The sequence below is a fragment of the Panthera pardus genome, unplaced genomic scaffold, assembly GCF_024362965.1.
Source record: "Panthera pardus isolate Hobbes unplaced genomic scaffold, ASM2436296v1 HiC_scaffold_27, whole genome shotgun sequence".
NCBI lineage: Eukaryota > Metazoa > Chordata > Mammalia > Carnivora > Felidae > Panthera > Panthera pardus.
Window position 1 is genome coordinate 112,990,367 of NW_026526843.1, and position 15,198 is coordinate 113,005,564.

General features: G+C 45.3%; 1 protein-coding gene across 2 annotated transcripts in view; it reads left to right on the top strand.

Annotated features, from left to right (window-relative positions):
- CLTRN (collectrin, amino acid transport regulator) overlaps positions 1-15,198 on the top strand; it is a 34,703-nt gene that overhangs the window by 7,952 nt on the left and 11,553 nt on the right. For both annotated transcript variants that reach the window (XM_019417972.2, XM_019417970.2), the window contains exon 4: positions 11,682-11,795. In XM_019417972.2, coding sequence (XP_019273517.2) covers positions 11,682-11,795 — 114 coding nt within the window. The remainder of the gene's footprint in view (positions 1-11,681; positions 11,796-15,198) is intronic.

Below are 15,198 nucleotides of genomic sequence, written 5' to 3' on the forward strand. Positions count from 1 at the left end.
TCTCTCCTTCTTCCCCTCAAGAGGAGAAAAGGCTGACCCAATCGGTGAGCTGGAAGGAGAAGCTGTCTGTGGCTCCCTTCTCTTTAGGACCTGGCTTGCCCTTAGACAGCAGGTGGTTTTCTGTGCTACTCCCTACACTGAGTCCAGAATTAGGCCCTGCATGGGCAGGCACATATACCTGTATGTTCTGTACAGCCTTACAGGTGTATGTGCTGTTTACAGATGAGGACTGTTGCTGTTGGTAGGTGCCATATCATATAGGGTGTTAAATATCTTGCATATTACTCCTGTATGTGCGATGGGTGTACATGGGACACTGTAGATGAATTTATCTCCATTCAGGATTTTTTTTAATTAGGAAGAAAATTTTCCTGCTGATTAAAGCTGTGTCCTCCAACCTGGCCTTTCATTTTGGTCTCCTAGCTGCTTTATTCTTTTGTCTAAATTCTGTAATGATTCAGAACCTGACAAACAGGATCACTATTAATTGGCATACCTGAAACCCATAATATATGATGCATGGACTGTGACTATGAAGAAGGAAACAGAAGAATAGAATTTGAGGGAGCAAAGTAAACATATGATATATGTATTTGTGTGTACACACGTACACATAAATATTTAAAAATAGGTAATATATTCACATGATTCAAAAAATTAGAAAAAGGAGGTGTAGGGGAAAAGAAAATTGTGTCCAAAGTGAACTCTACTCCTATTTTATAGAGTTGCAGAAAAACATATATTTTTGTGTTTATCATCTGCCTTTTAAGCTGCAGCACTCTTTCCACAGTTGTTTATCATAACCTTTTTCAAAAAAATGAGGTGATTGCTTTGCAGAAATTTGAAAAGGAAAAATATAAGAAACCCCCCCTCCCCCGATCATCTTACAATGCAACCCCCAACCCCTGCAAATAGTCTCTTTATCCTTTCCTTTTCTTGTTCAGCAAGTTTTACACATTGTTGTGTTCATGGTATTGTTACTTCCTCTGGGTGCCTATGTTAAACGTTGTAAATGACTACATTAAACCAGATGTTTCCAATCGTTTGGAAAAGTTAATTTAAACATGTAACATTTTAGATGAATTTAAGGAATTCACTTTTGAATTTTTCTTTATGAACTTAGGGCATTGTATACGTCTGTGAATATCTGATCTTGTTGACTTGCAAACATGTTTCACTTGGAATTGGGTGCACGAGATATACGGAAGCCTTTGTTGCCAGTGTCCTTTAAACAAGTGAAAAAGTGCAAAACTTTATCAGGGGTCAACAAATTTTTTCCTGTAGAAGCACAGGCAGTGTGAGAGCCAGCAGTACTGCTGTCGGGAGGCTGAGTGATGAGGGCTGCTTAATGAACCAGGACGTGTTTAAGATGCAATTCAGTAGCTGAGCCCCATTCTACATACACTGCCGTAAAGAAGGCTGCATCCTTCCGTGAACGGGCTGCCGCTGTGGGAAGGGGCAGCACAAAATGCAAGACGGGATTGAAAACAACTTTGCAGAGAGGCTGCCTCTCGCGAGTGTGGTGGCTGGATGGAAGACACCAGTAGCCTGGCTACCGGGTCAGGTTTTAACTCTTCTGCCTTAGAGAGGCCTTTTGGTGCCAGCGAGGGACAAAATAAATTCTGCAGGGGAGCTGCTATGGGATGAATTGTGTCCCCCCCCCCCCAAAAAAAAAAATTCATGCGTTCAAGTCCTAACCCCTCATAGCTCAGAATGTGATTGTATTTGGAGATAGGGTCCTTAAAGAGGTAATTAACGTAAGATGAGGTCCTGTAGGTGGGCTTTAATCCACTACGAATGGTGTCCTTATAAGAAGAAGAGATTAGGACACAGGTGTGCACAGAAGAAAGCCCAGGTAAGACGGGAGAGGGCAGCCATCCACAAGCCAAAGAAAGAAGCCCCAGAAGAAATCAACCCTGACCACACCCTGATCTGAGACTTCTAGTGTCCAGAATTGTAAGAAAATACATTTCTGTGGCTTAAGCCACACAGTCTATAGTATTTGTTACAGCCGCCCTAGCAAACCCCTCCAGCGGCAAATACCCATTTCCGGGATGGCTTCAGGCATCCGGATCTGCGACATTCACTATTTCTTTACTTATTTTTCCTCGTTGCTTATTTTATGAATATTGCAGAAAACTTGAAGATACTGAGATGTACAGAATTGAAAATGTACAAAGTAGCTCACTAAAGATAATCAAATAATAATCAGAATAATGGATACCCTCATTTTCATTCCACCTGTTATCCGGTCCTGGCTACGATATCTCTTGTATCAAGCTTGACCGCCTCCTGTGACACAGAGCTCAGTATGTCCTGAGGATGCTTTTGCATATTTGGAAACCTACGATTGATATATCCTTGATCCAGTATGACCTTGACTGACTATGCAAGAGGAGGTTTTTCCTAGAGAGAGGTCCTGGCGGCGTTCACACAGGACTGGTAGGACACTGAACGGGTCCAGTCACCCTCACCCAACCCCAGCAGGCAGTGGGAGAGAAGGCTAGAGGGTGAGAGAGGCAGGGGGTGCGGGCCTGCAGAGAGGCTGTGACATTTCCACTCCCTCCCCCATAGGACAGGCACAGGCAGGAGTGAGTTCCAGCACGTACACACCATGCAGCCACGTGGGGTGCTGACAACTGGACCCATTCAGATGAGGTGGTGCCCATGCCACACTAGCGAGTATGTGCTTTGAGTGTCACCCTTGCTTGTGTCCCTGTCTGCCTCGAGTCAGGTAGAGAATTGCTCACCGAGAGTGGAGCTGTCTGTAGAGGAGAGACTGGCATATGATTTCCTGTCAGATGCTCCCCCACATGCATGATGGTGAAGCCAGTCACTGAGGCCTGCCTTGTAGCTGGAGAAGTCTCAAGGTGGAAGGCGGGCTGGAGCTCCTGTCATTGGGTGGGAGAGGACGGCTCTGCAAGGGGTCTGCCCTTGAATGGATTCCCGGGAGCAAGCAGAGGCTGCGGGAGGGAGCTGGATGGAGTCCCTGGCTTTGGGGCTGAGAACCAACCTCAGGGCAGGAGGAGGCAGGGGGTCAAGGCTGGCAGTGCACCACTGGAGGCGGAGCAGAGGGGGGGATGGAGGAAGTTGATCAGAGTGCGACGCCCGCGTCAGGGCGAGATGCGGTGCAAAGGTCTCCAGACAGGTCCCCCGACGGCTCCCCAGGGGCCCCACAAGGCGCTCTGAATGGAGAACGCGAGGAAGCCACCTCAACGGAGGACCCCAAACGGTGAACAGCCAGAGGGACCCATAGAGAGCCCTAAGGACAGAGAACTCTGCTGTTTCCGTCCCTCGTGCCCGCAGCCCTCTCCCGTCTCCCTTTCCATCCCTAAATGAGCGGGATGAAGCAGGTGGGGGGCAGAAGGGACACGTGCGGGGGGTGGGGTGGGGAGGTAAGTGTGCACAGAGACTACATCAGTGGTGCACTCCACTCAGGTCAGCACTGCTGGACGGAGAGAAGCTGTGTGTCAGGCAGGAAGACCGTTTTGATCCAAGTTTTGATTCACCTCCCCTGATCTTTTTAATAAGGAGAAGTGACTGGAAAGCTACACCATTTGCTTCAGATGCCGTCAAGGAAGAAGGAGGCAGAGCTGACAGGGCAGGGAAAGGCAGAGGGGTGAGAAACAGAGACCTGTTTCTGCCCCGAGGTCTACTGAGGCCAGCCTGTGGACTGCATGGCTGTGCTGGAATCCGTAGAGTTGAGGAAGCTCTACTCAAGTCTACTGGGTGCTCGGCCCTGACATTAAGTTGATGGATAAAACCAGGTCCCACGCAGCATAGCGCCCACATTGAGGAAGCAGGCGTGGGAGAAGTGGTAGGCAGGTGGACTGAATGTGACCAAAACAAGACAGTTCCTTCAAAGTCATTACTTAAATCTTGACATCTTGCTTTTCTTGCTACTTCCTGGATTTTCTTCAAGGCAGAATAGAAGATGTATGGAGAAATTTCAAAGATAGAAAGTTCTGGGTTCATTAGATCAGACCGTGTGAAGATTTCTTGTGAATTTGAAGAAGATGGCAGCTAGATGTTTTCAAGTGATTTCAGTAAGGCTTAGGCCAGATTTACTAAAATAGTTTCACAGAAAAACTTAAATGTTTGAAGGCATTTTCTGGAGAAATATAATCTAAGGTTAAACTCTAGTCTAATTCCCAAGTCAGCTGGGACATTTACCTGCCCAGTTTGCTTAAATATTTATTGGCTTTTAGGATAATGTATCATTTTGAGCAACAGAGGGAGAAGTCTACCTCAGGCATGCCGTTTTCTTTCCGATTTTCACGGTGGAGAGCATGGAATGAATTTCTCCCTCTGCCTAGTTATTCAAGGACAAGTCTTGTGATCTCAAAAGGAACAACGTGCTGTTGTGTCCACGGTAAGGGGATTAATGGTCTTGTGCTTATAAAACAGCAGCCCAGCTCCTATTTAGGCCTTTGGTTTCCAGAAACAAGAGGCCTGATTCTTACCACCCCTTGGATGCAGGTGGCCCTGTCTGGCGCCATTGAGGAGAAATGGCAGTGGAGCCAAACCGTAGAGGATTAGTATAAAACCAAGGCTTTCCACACTTGAGGAAAGGGAGTGCACATTTTTACCTTTTCAGGATTTGCTTGAGAAGCCATTAGGGTATATGTAAATGTTATTACTTCATAAGAGAGTTGGGCAAAGTGATTATTGAAGCAAATTCCAATAATTGCAGCAAACCCATCTATATTTACAATTTCAAAAATGTAGCATTTCCCTTTAGTTGTGCTCCTGGCATTTGAGTTTAGTGATTAGTTTTTAAATTGAAGTATAATGGACCTACCACATTGGATTAGTTATTGGCAGACAACATAACGATGCAATATTTGTGTATGTCGCAAAACGATCGCCACAAGAAATCTAGTTAACATCCATCATTATACATAGTTTCAGAATTTGTTTCTTGTGACGAGAACTCTTAAGACGTAGGCATTTCAGGGGCGCCTGGGTGGCGCAGTCGGTTAAGCGTCCGACTTCAGCCAGGTCACGATCTCGCGGTCCGTGAGTTTGAGCCCCGCGTCAGGCTCTGGGCTGATGGCTCGGAGCCTGGAGCCTGTTTCCGATTCTGTGTCTCACTCTCTCTCTGCCCCTCCCCCGTTCATGCTCTGTCTCTCTCTGTCCCAAAAATAAATAAAAAACGTTGAAAAAAAAATTAAAAAAAAAAAAAGACGTAGGCATTTCAGTTTACTTAATACATCAAAATAAACTTTACAAAGATGTGCTTAGCTCACTAGGTGCTTGTTGTTTGATTAGGGTTTCATTTTGTGTAAATCTTCGAGGACGTTCCATGTGGTCACATTTGGAGAAAGGCCAGGGAGAAGCCACACCAGTGGTACATAAGCCAGAATGGGAGGAATTTGTATCCTTTGGTCGCTAAGGACATTACTACTAAAGTCTGTAGGACCAGTCTTCATGTTACTTCCATTTTACTACCAGCTTCCCTCACAGTTACACTTCCTCTCCGCTACCCCTATCTACACCGTGTATCAGGAGTCTTCTTATGCGAGAGAGCTCGGCTACTATTGTGTTGTCTGAGTATCTGTGGTTGTGTAAACAAAGTTTTGGGGAAGTAACCTCCCTCCTTTCATTCCCCCCTTTCCATTTGGTCTTGGCCCAATTTACTTTCCCAGTTTGTCTCTCAGAATATCATAGAAACAATGGAGTTCATTTCTCCATTCCATTAATTCATCCACCCATTTCTCACTCACTCACTGAGTGCCTACTCGGGCCACACCGCAGGAACACAGGGGCTCGCAGCGCAGCACAGACTTGGGCCTTGCCCTCCTGTCCCAGGGCCCAGAGAAGGTTTGTGCTGCAGACAAACTGAGTATTTTGGATAGTGTCCCAGGTGACCCCACAGCTGATAAAATTAAAGAGGGTGTTCTTTGCCTGGACACAATGAAGTTCATATCAGGACAGGGATTAGAGAACCTCCTGACACAGACTGTGGACAAACCACATGAAATCTAGAAGCCCTTTGCCCTCCCGGCCGTCCTGGGTCCATTCTTAGATGGGGTATGGAATCTTCGGAGTCAACTCAGACATCTCGGGAAGTATTGGCCTCTACTTTGGTTTTTAATCTTCTCACTGGTTCAAGACACCGTGACCTTGGTGTTCAAGGGTCTCGCCACTAAACTCCTACACCTGGCACTTATGAGAAGGGTCATGGAATCTAAGAGCCCTTGCAGCAGGAACTCTTTTCCTCACCATCCCTGACCATATTGGCTAATGTACGCCTGTTTTCGGTACACATTTGTGAGTGAGTGAACCATGCTTACCATCCAGGCCTAAGCCACAGGCCTGTCTCTTAGGGTACAGTGGACACAGGAAGCCAGTGCTCAGCCACCCATTTCTGCTCTTCTTCCATCCTCGTGGAGACTCCCCTGATGGCCATGGTGTCAATGGCCACAGTGGCAGTAGCTGTGCACTGCCTGGGTTTTCTCTTCTTGGGCCTCACTTTCTTACTCTTGGGGGAACCAAGACATCACAGTTCATTTCTGCAAGCATCATCCAAATAAGGAGGCCACCCCAGCCCACGGGTGTTTCTCTGCCTTCTTCTACAGCCTTCTCCAGAAGCAGGGCGTGCTTTTCCCTGGCCTTTGCCCACAACCTTGCTAACTTAGGGCGTGCCCTTACTCATTCCCCGCTTCAGTGCCTGGATCTGAACAAAAATATCAATACTTCTCAGCAATTATATTTCTGTGGTTGGTATCTGTTGAGCACAGGGTCACTTTTGCTTGCTAAAAACCCTAGACTTCTTTTACTGGAGGAACAACCATGTGGGTGGGATACTTAATGTTCTTTAGTTGAGGACCCTCAGCAGCCAAAATGATTCCCCTTTGCGCTCACACCCAAATTGGACAAGTGATGGAAACGGTGCTTCTTAGGACTCCAGCACACTTGGAGGCTCCCCGATAAATCCTTGATACGTGTGAACACGTAACGGAAGTCACACCCAGACATTTTACATAATTAAGACCACCCTTATGCCGATGGATGCCAGTGTCTTGCATTTGAATGTGACTCTTTTCATTTTCAAAGTACATTTGCATCTATTATCTCTTCATCAATGAAAATAGTAAAAACTATTATTGATCCACTGCCTTGTCTTATTCTTATAGATCATTTTACTGTGCCCTGGCAACTTTAAAATAACGGCTTTGTTCCTGTATTTGTGTATGTAAATAGAAAAAATATATGTATTTACAAAAGACTTGCAGAGAAAATCTAGACAGATCCTATGTATCAGTGGTCCTCAACCTGGGGGGATTTCATCCCTCCACTGTGCCCAAGGATATTTAGAAGTGCCTGGAGGTATTTTGCTTTTCACAACTGGATATGCTACTGGCCTCGAACATGTAGAGGCCAAGCATGTGCCATACGTCCTCCAGAAGAATAGACAGCCTCCCACAAGCAACACTGGCCTTGAACGTGTAGAGGCTGAGGATGTGCTATACATCCTCCAGAACACACAGCCTCCCATAAGCAAGACTCATCCAGCCTAAAATGTTAATAGTTCCGACTTTGAGAAACTCTGCTCTAGACTCTTCCCCCATTTCCCTGATACTATCATGTTAAATAACTGTGATAGATATATCAAAATTAAGAAACTATCATTGGTTCAATGTCACTAAAGTATGGAACTTTTCAGACCCTCTTCCCTTTTCGACTAATGTCCTTCTTATGTTCCAGAATCTATGCCTCTGTAGTGACCACTGTAGTGATGAAGACAGTTTCTGTATCTTCCTTCCTTTGGTTTTCATGACCTTGGTCAGCCTTGCTTTTCAAGACCGTGACACTTTGGAGGATTTTTATAAGTGCTTCCTATGTGGGTAGGGTACTGACCCCATTTAGGTAGCACAGGAGAAGGGACTTTGCCTTGTTTACAGCGCATTCTCTGACTCTCTGAAGGGGGAATGCCATGAAATTCATGTTTGAACAGTAATTAAAGAGGCTTTAGATGGAAAGAAAAATGTAGGCAAAGTGTCCAGGTGCCCTCTTATCCGCTTTTTGGCCTCCCCTATGTTTCCAGCAATATTCCTTTGCATTTGTTTAAATTATATCAATGGCATGTGCTACACAGAATATCCCACTCCCCATCTTTTCATTCACCAGTGTATTTCTGCAATGCAACGTGTTGTAAGACATGTAGCTCTAGTTCAGTGATTTCCAACTGGGGGTGATTTTTGTCCCTCGGGGGGATATTTGGCAATGCCTGGAGGCGATTTTGATTGTCACCACCGGAGGCGGGCCTGTTGATCTGTGGGCGATCGGGGCTGGGTGTGCTGCTAAACACCCTGCCCTGCACAGAATTATGTGGCCTGGTAGTCCAGGAGTGGAGAATCCTTGGGTTGTTTCTTTCCTTGAGTTCGTGGAACAGTCTTCCCTTGGCAGAATGTAGTGCATTTACTTTATCATCCCCTACTGGTGGGCATTTAGGTTATCCAGTTGTCTGCTCTGACAAAGAGTGCTGGGGAGAACATCCTCGCCAATCTGTGTGTGTGTGTGTGTGTGTGTGTGTGTGTGTGTGTGTTTGTGTGTGTGTGTGTGTGTGTGTGTGTGTGTTGTGTGCAAAAGAGTTTCTGGGAGGCACACTATGCTCCAGGACACACTCTCAAGTGCCACCGCAGACTGGCTGGACGCGTTCACACCCTCAGCACTGCCTTGGATGCCGATTCTCTGCGTCTTTACCGGCATTTCGTATTATTTAGCATTTTCATTTTTGCCAACCTGAGGCACTTAAATGAGTAGCTTATTTTTTTTAATTTGCATTTTCTGATGATTCACGGGCCCAGTCTTTGAATCATTCACACCACAGCATGCTACGAAATTGGGGGACGTTTTTTCCTAGCATGTACCACTTCAGTCTGTTGTCTCTGTCTTTGCTGTGTTTTAACATAGCACATATTGGGAGACCAACCTGGCTGTTTCTGCCAGTAGAGGTCACTGTCCCTCAGAGATTCTCTGCCAGTGGTTTTGTCTTTGTTTTTGAGTGATTCCCCCCAGCGCCTGCCCCGCCCCGGAATATTTGGCAATGATTGGAGACAGTTTTTTATTTTCACAATGTGTGTATGCTGCTGGCCCCTCGGGGACAGAGGCCAGGGATTCTGCTCAAACCCTATAATGGAGAGGACAGCAGCACCCAACAAACCACAAAGAATTATCTGGTCCCAGATGTTACAGGGCCAAGGTGAATTCACAGTGTAGACGCAATCCTAACATATGTACATCTGAAAGAAAGACAGTGACATTCTCTGTGATCATAAAGTTGTCTATTATTTTTATCTAAAACAAGAACGCCATTTTCACTTCACAAAGTGGGGAAGTAGGGGAGAAGCATGCCTTCCCGATGAGTGTGGGAACAGGTGGGAGGACTGGGTGGGCACAAGGAAGGCAGAGGTTTGGGTAGCTGGAGAGCTTCTTCAGTGTGGGCTCTGCAGGGTCAAGGGAGTGGGTCTGGGGGCTTGGTGGAGCCGCCAGCTGCGGGGGAGAGGGCTGACTGGGGGTGTCAGGGACCCATGTGGGGGTAGGGCAGAGTGAAACAACTGTGGGTTTGAGTCTCAGGAGGTGGAGGTGGCAGGGCTCTGACTCAGGATACGGGGGAGACATCAGGCCACGGGAGGCCCAGGCCCTGGGGAGTACTGATCTGTTCGGCAGCCCAGGCCATGGCGCTGTGTCCTTGAGGCAGGTAGGCCCGGGTCGGTGTCCTCTGGGGCCCTGCTGCACCAGGAGCAGAGGCCTCACAACGGAGGCCCAGGCCCGGGCACAAAGGAAGGGACCACTCTGTCTCTCCATACAGGCCTGAAGGAGGATGGCCTGGCCCCCGGTCTCTGCCTCTCTACCTTGGCCTGGAAGGTTCAAAGCAGAGAGGTGCTCCGATTCTTTTTTTTGCTTTCTTGCATTGGCTAGGAGCCCTCAGCGGGGCCTCCTTGACATAGGGCCCCAGGGGCTCCTGGATAGGCGGACATCTGTAGAATCTCCCTCTGTGCTCCACAGGAGTGAGTTTAATGGTCACCAGGCTCCAACTGTGTGTGGGGTTCTGGGCATTCCCCAGCCATTTCATCAGACTCTTGTGATCACTAGAAAAATCCAACCCCATGAATATCTGGAGGGGTGGCTTGCGATGAAAGCTTCTCCAGGCCTTGGGGACCATCATCCTCCAGATTCTGGCATGGTCCCAGCAGGGTGGCACAGTGGGGGTGGGCTGGCTGCAGACCCAGGAGAGGCTACGGCTCCCATCCGGGCCCGGGCGGCAGCGGGTGGGCCTGGGCCAGGGGGAACCTCGCTTCTGGGCCAGGCATGGCAGTGTGGCCATGGCTGTGCCCAGGTAGCTGCCCATGATCTCAGTGCAGCGGGGTCGGGACCTCTGAGGAGGAAATTCGGCTTCTGTAGGTTCCCGAAGTCTGTAGTTGTGAAGCACGCAGAGCTAGGAGGATCATTGGCATCAGGCACAAGGACAGCTCGTGGGGTCACTCGTGGGGGCCCTCTGGGCACGGGGTCGTGCCCGTGTGGGGCCAGCGCCCCATGGATGTGGCAACTGTGTGGGGCGTTCCCTGCTGCTGAGGGCGGGGTTGGGGGGAGAACCTCCCACTTCCCAGCACTGGTCCCAGGCGCTTGGCTCCAGCAGAGGGGCCAGGAGGGCTTGGCTTCTGTATGTGACATTGCAAGGGAGAAAATGGAACAGTTTCTATCAGGTCCCGAAAATTATAGAAAATCGACACAATGGCCCTGTCTTTATTGTGAAAATGAACATAATACACCTTAAAGAACATTCGCTCTTTTAAGGAAAATGAAGTCAACTTATTAGTAAAGCGGATATGTCTTTCATTCTTCTAGAATAGTACCTGATGTCAGTCACCTCTGCAATCTGAAAATGGTGAAAGCCATTCAGGATTTATGTTTTAGCGTTTTAGCACTGACAGTGTTTATTTATGTGGACTCTCCTATGATTTTCAACCTTTATGCCCTTCATACATTCCTATATAGGTCGTCTCCATTCTGAACACTTAGGCCATTTCTTTCGTGTCGTTTCTATTGGTAATCTGTGTTTACAGAGTAGAATGAGGCACATTTCCAATTTACGGTTGGAAAGCAGGTAACTGCAGAGACAGTGTTCAAAGGCTGCTGGTAAATTGATTATAGCACTTCAGTTTGGAAGTCTTTTATTGAGTTGGCTCCAGTACTGGAGTAGGAGAGGGAGGGAAACGTGGTCAACAGAGGAAGCAAGTATTGGATGAAGAGTGGCACCTGATTTGTCTGGACCCAAGCTGTAGACGGCTGAATGAGGAAGACACTAAAAAGACCTTGACGAGGAAGTACAAAAGGCTCCTGTGGCTCAGAAAAGTGGCCAGTGTTGAAGCCCGCGTGCTGTCAGCTAGTGGGTGATGCGAGAATAAGATCCTTAATGCTCTACTGTGTAATTTTTCTTGTTTTTTCATTTTGGTAGATCCTTATTTAACGGATGGTCCCTAAATATGTGCTTTTCAAACAAAGGAAATTTTCTATGCTAGTTTTTTCTTAATAAGACATTTCTTCATAATGGTAGAAATGACTTCATTCATAGCTAAGACACGTTTTCAGACAGTTATAACACCAGAGTGGATGTTCTAATGTAATTAGATATTATTTACTTACAATGTATTTTTTTCCCCCATCATCTGCAGAATTTCCCACGTCCTAGTTTGCAATGTAACCCAGCGAGTGTCATTCTGGTTTGTGGTTACAGATCCTTTGAAAAATCACACCCTTCCTGCTGTTGAGGTACAGACAGCCATAAGGTAATCACCGCTAAATATGTCTTCTACTGGTAAATCAACTTGTTGATGAGTTTGCTGTTTTCATAGATTTTGAAGAATTCTCTCTCTTCTTACAATGACTTATGTATTAATATGTCAAAGATTTAATTTCGTTAGTTTGTTTTAGTGATCAGTTTGGATGAGTGGTTTTCATCCAAGGACAATTTTGCTTCCAAGGAAACATTTGGAAATGTCTGGAGACATTTTTGTTGTCATGGTTGAGGCGGGGTATGTATGGGGGGGTTCTACCAGCATTGAGTAGACAGAAGTTGGGGTGCTGATAAACATTCTATTATACATAGGATAGCACCTCAAAACAGACTTATTCAACCCCAGATGTCAGTTGTGCTGTGGCTGAGAACCCCTGGTTTAAATATTAGCCACGAATGTTTACTACTGTCTTCTTTTGTCAAGAACACCTTGTATGGCACTATTGTATGATGGTTCATCACATGGATTCTGGAGCCCAAATCCTTTTGGTTTTGCCTCTTGCTAACTGTTTAAATACAGACAAATTACTTCCCCTTTGTTATTCTCTTGTAATCTGTAAAATGGGAATACTTATGGTACCTCTCAGAGTTGTTGAGATTAAATGAGTTATTAAATGTAAGGTGTTTTGAAGAACCAGTCATACCTTTGACTTTTATTTAAAAACCAAGACAAACATTCTCATTTCTTGGGTCTCTAAGGACTTACCTTCCTTAATTAATGTACAGCCTTTCCCTTTAAAAGATACTTTTTGAAAAAACAAGGTAAAGTCATGACTCTCATACAAATTAAAAATAAATGCCATTAAAGATTTTATTATCTCATTAATTAATGAGGGAACTAGTAGTAAAATGTTCAAAACAGTTCAAAGGAGACTTCAAGGAACCATGCATATATAGGAATCAAAATAGTAATCAGTCCATAGAAAATCAAGTGGACAAAAATAATTTACATTATGTCAGTTGTCTACTACTTACAGATTTGCAAAATAACTCAAAGACAGGGGCACCCGCGTGGCTCAGTTGGTTAAACATCCAACTCAGTTTCAGCTCAGGTCACAATCTCACGGTTCTGCAAGTTCGAGCCCTGTATTGGGGTCCACAATGACGGTGTGGAGCCTGCTTGGGATTGTCTGTCTCCCTCTCTGTCTCTGCCTCTCTCTCAAAATAAATAAATAAAAACTTAAAAAAATAACTCAAGGACAAATAGAAGGTGTAAATTGTCCAGAAAGGTGTATCCACCAGACACTCAGTAGTATTTTTTTAACCCAATTTCAGACACTCAGTAGTATTTTTTTTAACCCAATTTCAAGTTTTACACGTTTTTTTCCTGAGAATTTGTCTCCTCCTCTCCTTGTGATCATAACAAACTTTCAAAACTGAAATGTGTTCTTGACTTCAAAGAAGAGGAAGGATACAGTTTGTTTTTACTTCACCCACTGTGCATTTTATGCATGTCAAAACTTTCTATCCCTCAAATGATTAATGTTGGGCAAAAGTATATTAGAAGAATGAGTTCAGGAGATCAACTCTTTCTCGAACAAGAAAGAGTGAAACAAAGTAGCGCTCCTCAACAAAGGATTTACAAGTTACTGAAGTTCTGCTCTTCGCCAAGGAGAAATATCTAGTGAAAGAATTCATTTGCTCTCTGTAAAATATTAACATATAAGATAATGAGTATATAATCAAATGCCAAAGGTTTTCGTGTGAACAGTCATCCAGTTCCCTTACTGATCTGTACCAGTGCGAAATGATTTCATCTGCTTTAGCAGGAAGGTTTGACCTGTATTGTTTCTGCACTTCTGCCCCTAAGACTTACTGTTAATACCCAGCCCTTAGGGAATAAGAATTAGGAACAGTGTATTTCACAGGAAAACGAATTTTATTCAAGCTCTCCCTGTGATCTGCGGGGGCCACAAGGAAATTAAGCTACTGCAGTTAAAGCAGGCTTCCGTGAACCTGAGGGAGAAGAGTGAGTGTTTGGGATGAAAGTGTCTGTCAAAGGTCCTAGCAGGGGAAGCTATTTAGGGGGTGAGGATGGCCAATAGAATGAGAATTTGTGTTAGGGAATGCGTAGGTCTCACCAGGATTGTATGAAAATAAAGGGAACAATACCAAGAAAGAAAGATACCAGGAAGAGCAAGGAGATGGTAGCTAGAAGGCAGGTGATAGGAATTTTTGGGCCGAAGAATCTGTGGAGTTGAAAAAATAATGCTAGTTCCACTGAATATTTGCATAACACTTCCTGCTTCATAAAGCATGTTCCTACACATCTGTGGCATTTAATATCAACACCAATTGTTTTTGAGTAATTATTATCCTCGGTTTATAAATGAGGGAATTGAGGCCCAGGGAGATTAATTTTAATTGATTTGCTGAGGCCACCACACTAGAAATATAAAAAGTGAGGATTTGAACCCAGGTGCGCTGCCATCACACCCAGTGATGTTTTTTCTCTCCACCAGAGTGTCCACACTTACGGAATTATGTGAGGGAATGAGCCACCAGTTCTACGATGTCTGTTTTAGCTCTGTCGTGAGGGCCTGGCCTTATCAGGCCAATCTTGGCTGGAAGATGTCCATGGTGACTGACACCTATTGGGGATTTCAGTGGTGGTTGGAGTTTTAGTCTGTATTGAACTTCTTCATTTTTTTTTTAATTTTTTAAAAAGCACTTTTAATGTTTATTTTTAAGAGAGAGAGACAGAGCACAAGTTGGGGAGAGGGAGGGGCAGAGAGAGAGGGAGACACAGAATCCAAAGCAGGCTCCAGGCTCTGAGCTGTCAGCACAGAGCCTGATGCAGGACTCGAACTCACTAACAGTGAGATCACGACTTGAGCCGAAGTCGGATGCTCAACTGACTCAGCCAACCCAGGTGCCCCTGATCTAGAACTTCTAATCAGCCTGAGAGGCAAAAGAACAACAGAGTGTTCACTAACCAGGTAGATAGAATGAGAAATACAGAGTAACTTCTCATTTTACTCTGAGTTATACCTTAGTTGTGGGATCCATTATTATGTGGAGAGGTTTGTGTTCCCAGATTACCAATAATATGTTATGGAAAAAGGGAACTTTCCATAGTTTGATAAAAGAAAATTACACTGGAATTATCGCCTGCTGTAGATTTTCTGGCTGGGATTCTTTTTCACATTCATGAATAATAATGCCTCAGCATAGATTTTTATTTGCTAAAGGAGGTCTTTCCTGATAGCTTGGTGCCAGTCTGCAGAGATTCTCAAGCCATTACTGTCAGGTTCAAGACTTAAGCTGTACAGAATGGTAGTCACCCGCCAAATGTGGCTATTGAGCACTTGAAACGTAGCTAGTCCAAGATTAGATATTCCCTAAGTGTAAAGTATTGAGTACAAAATAAAACGTGAACCAACTCAATTTTGATT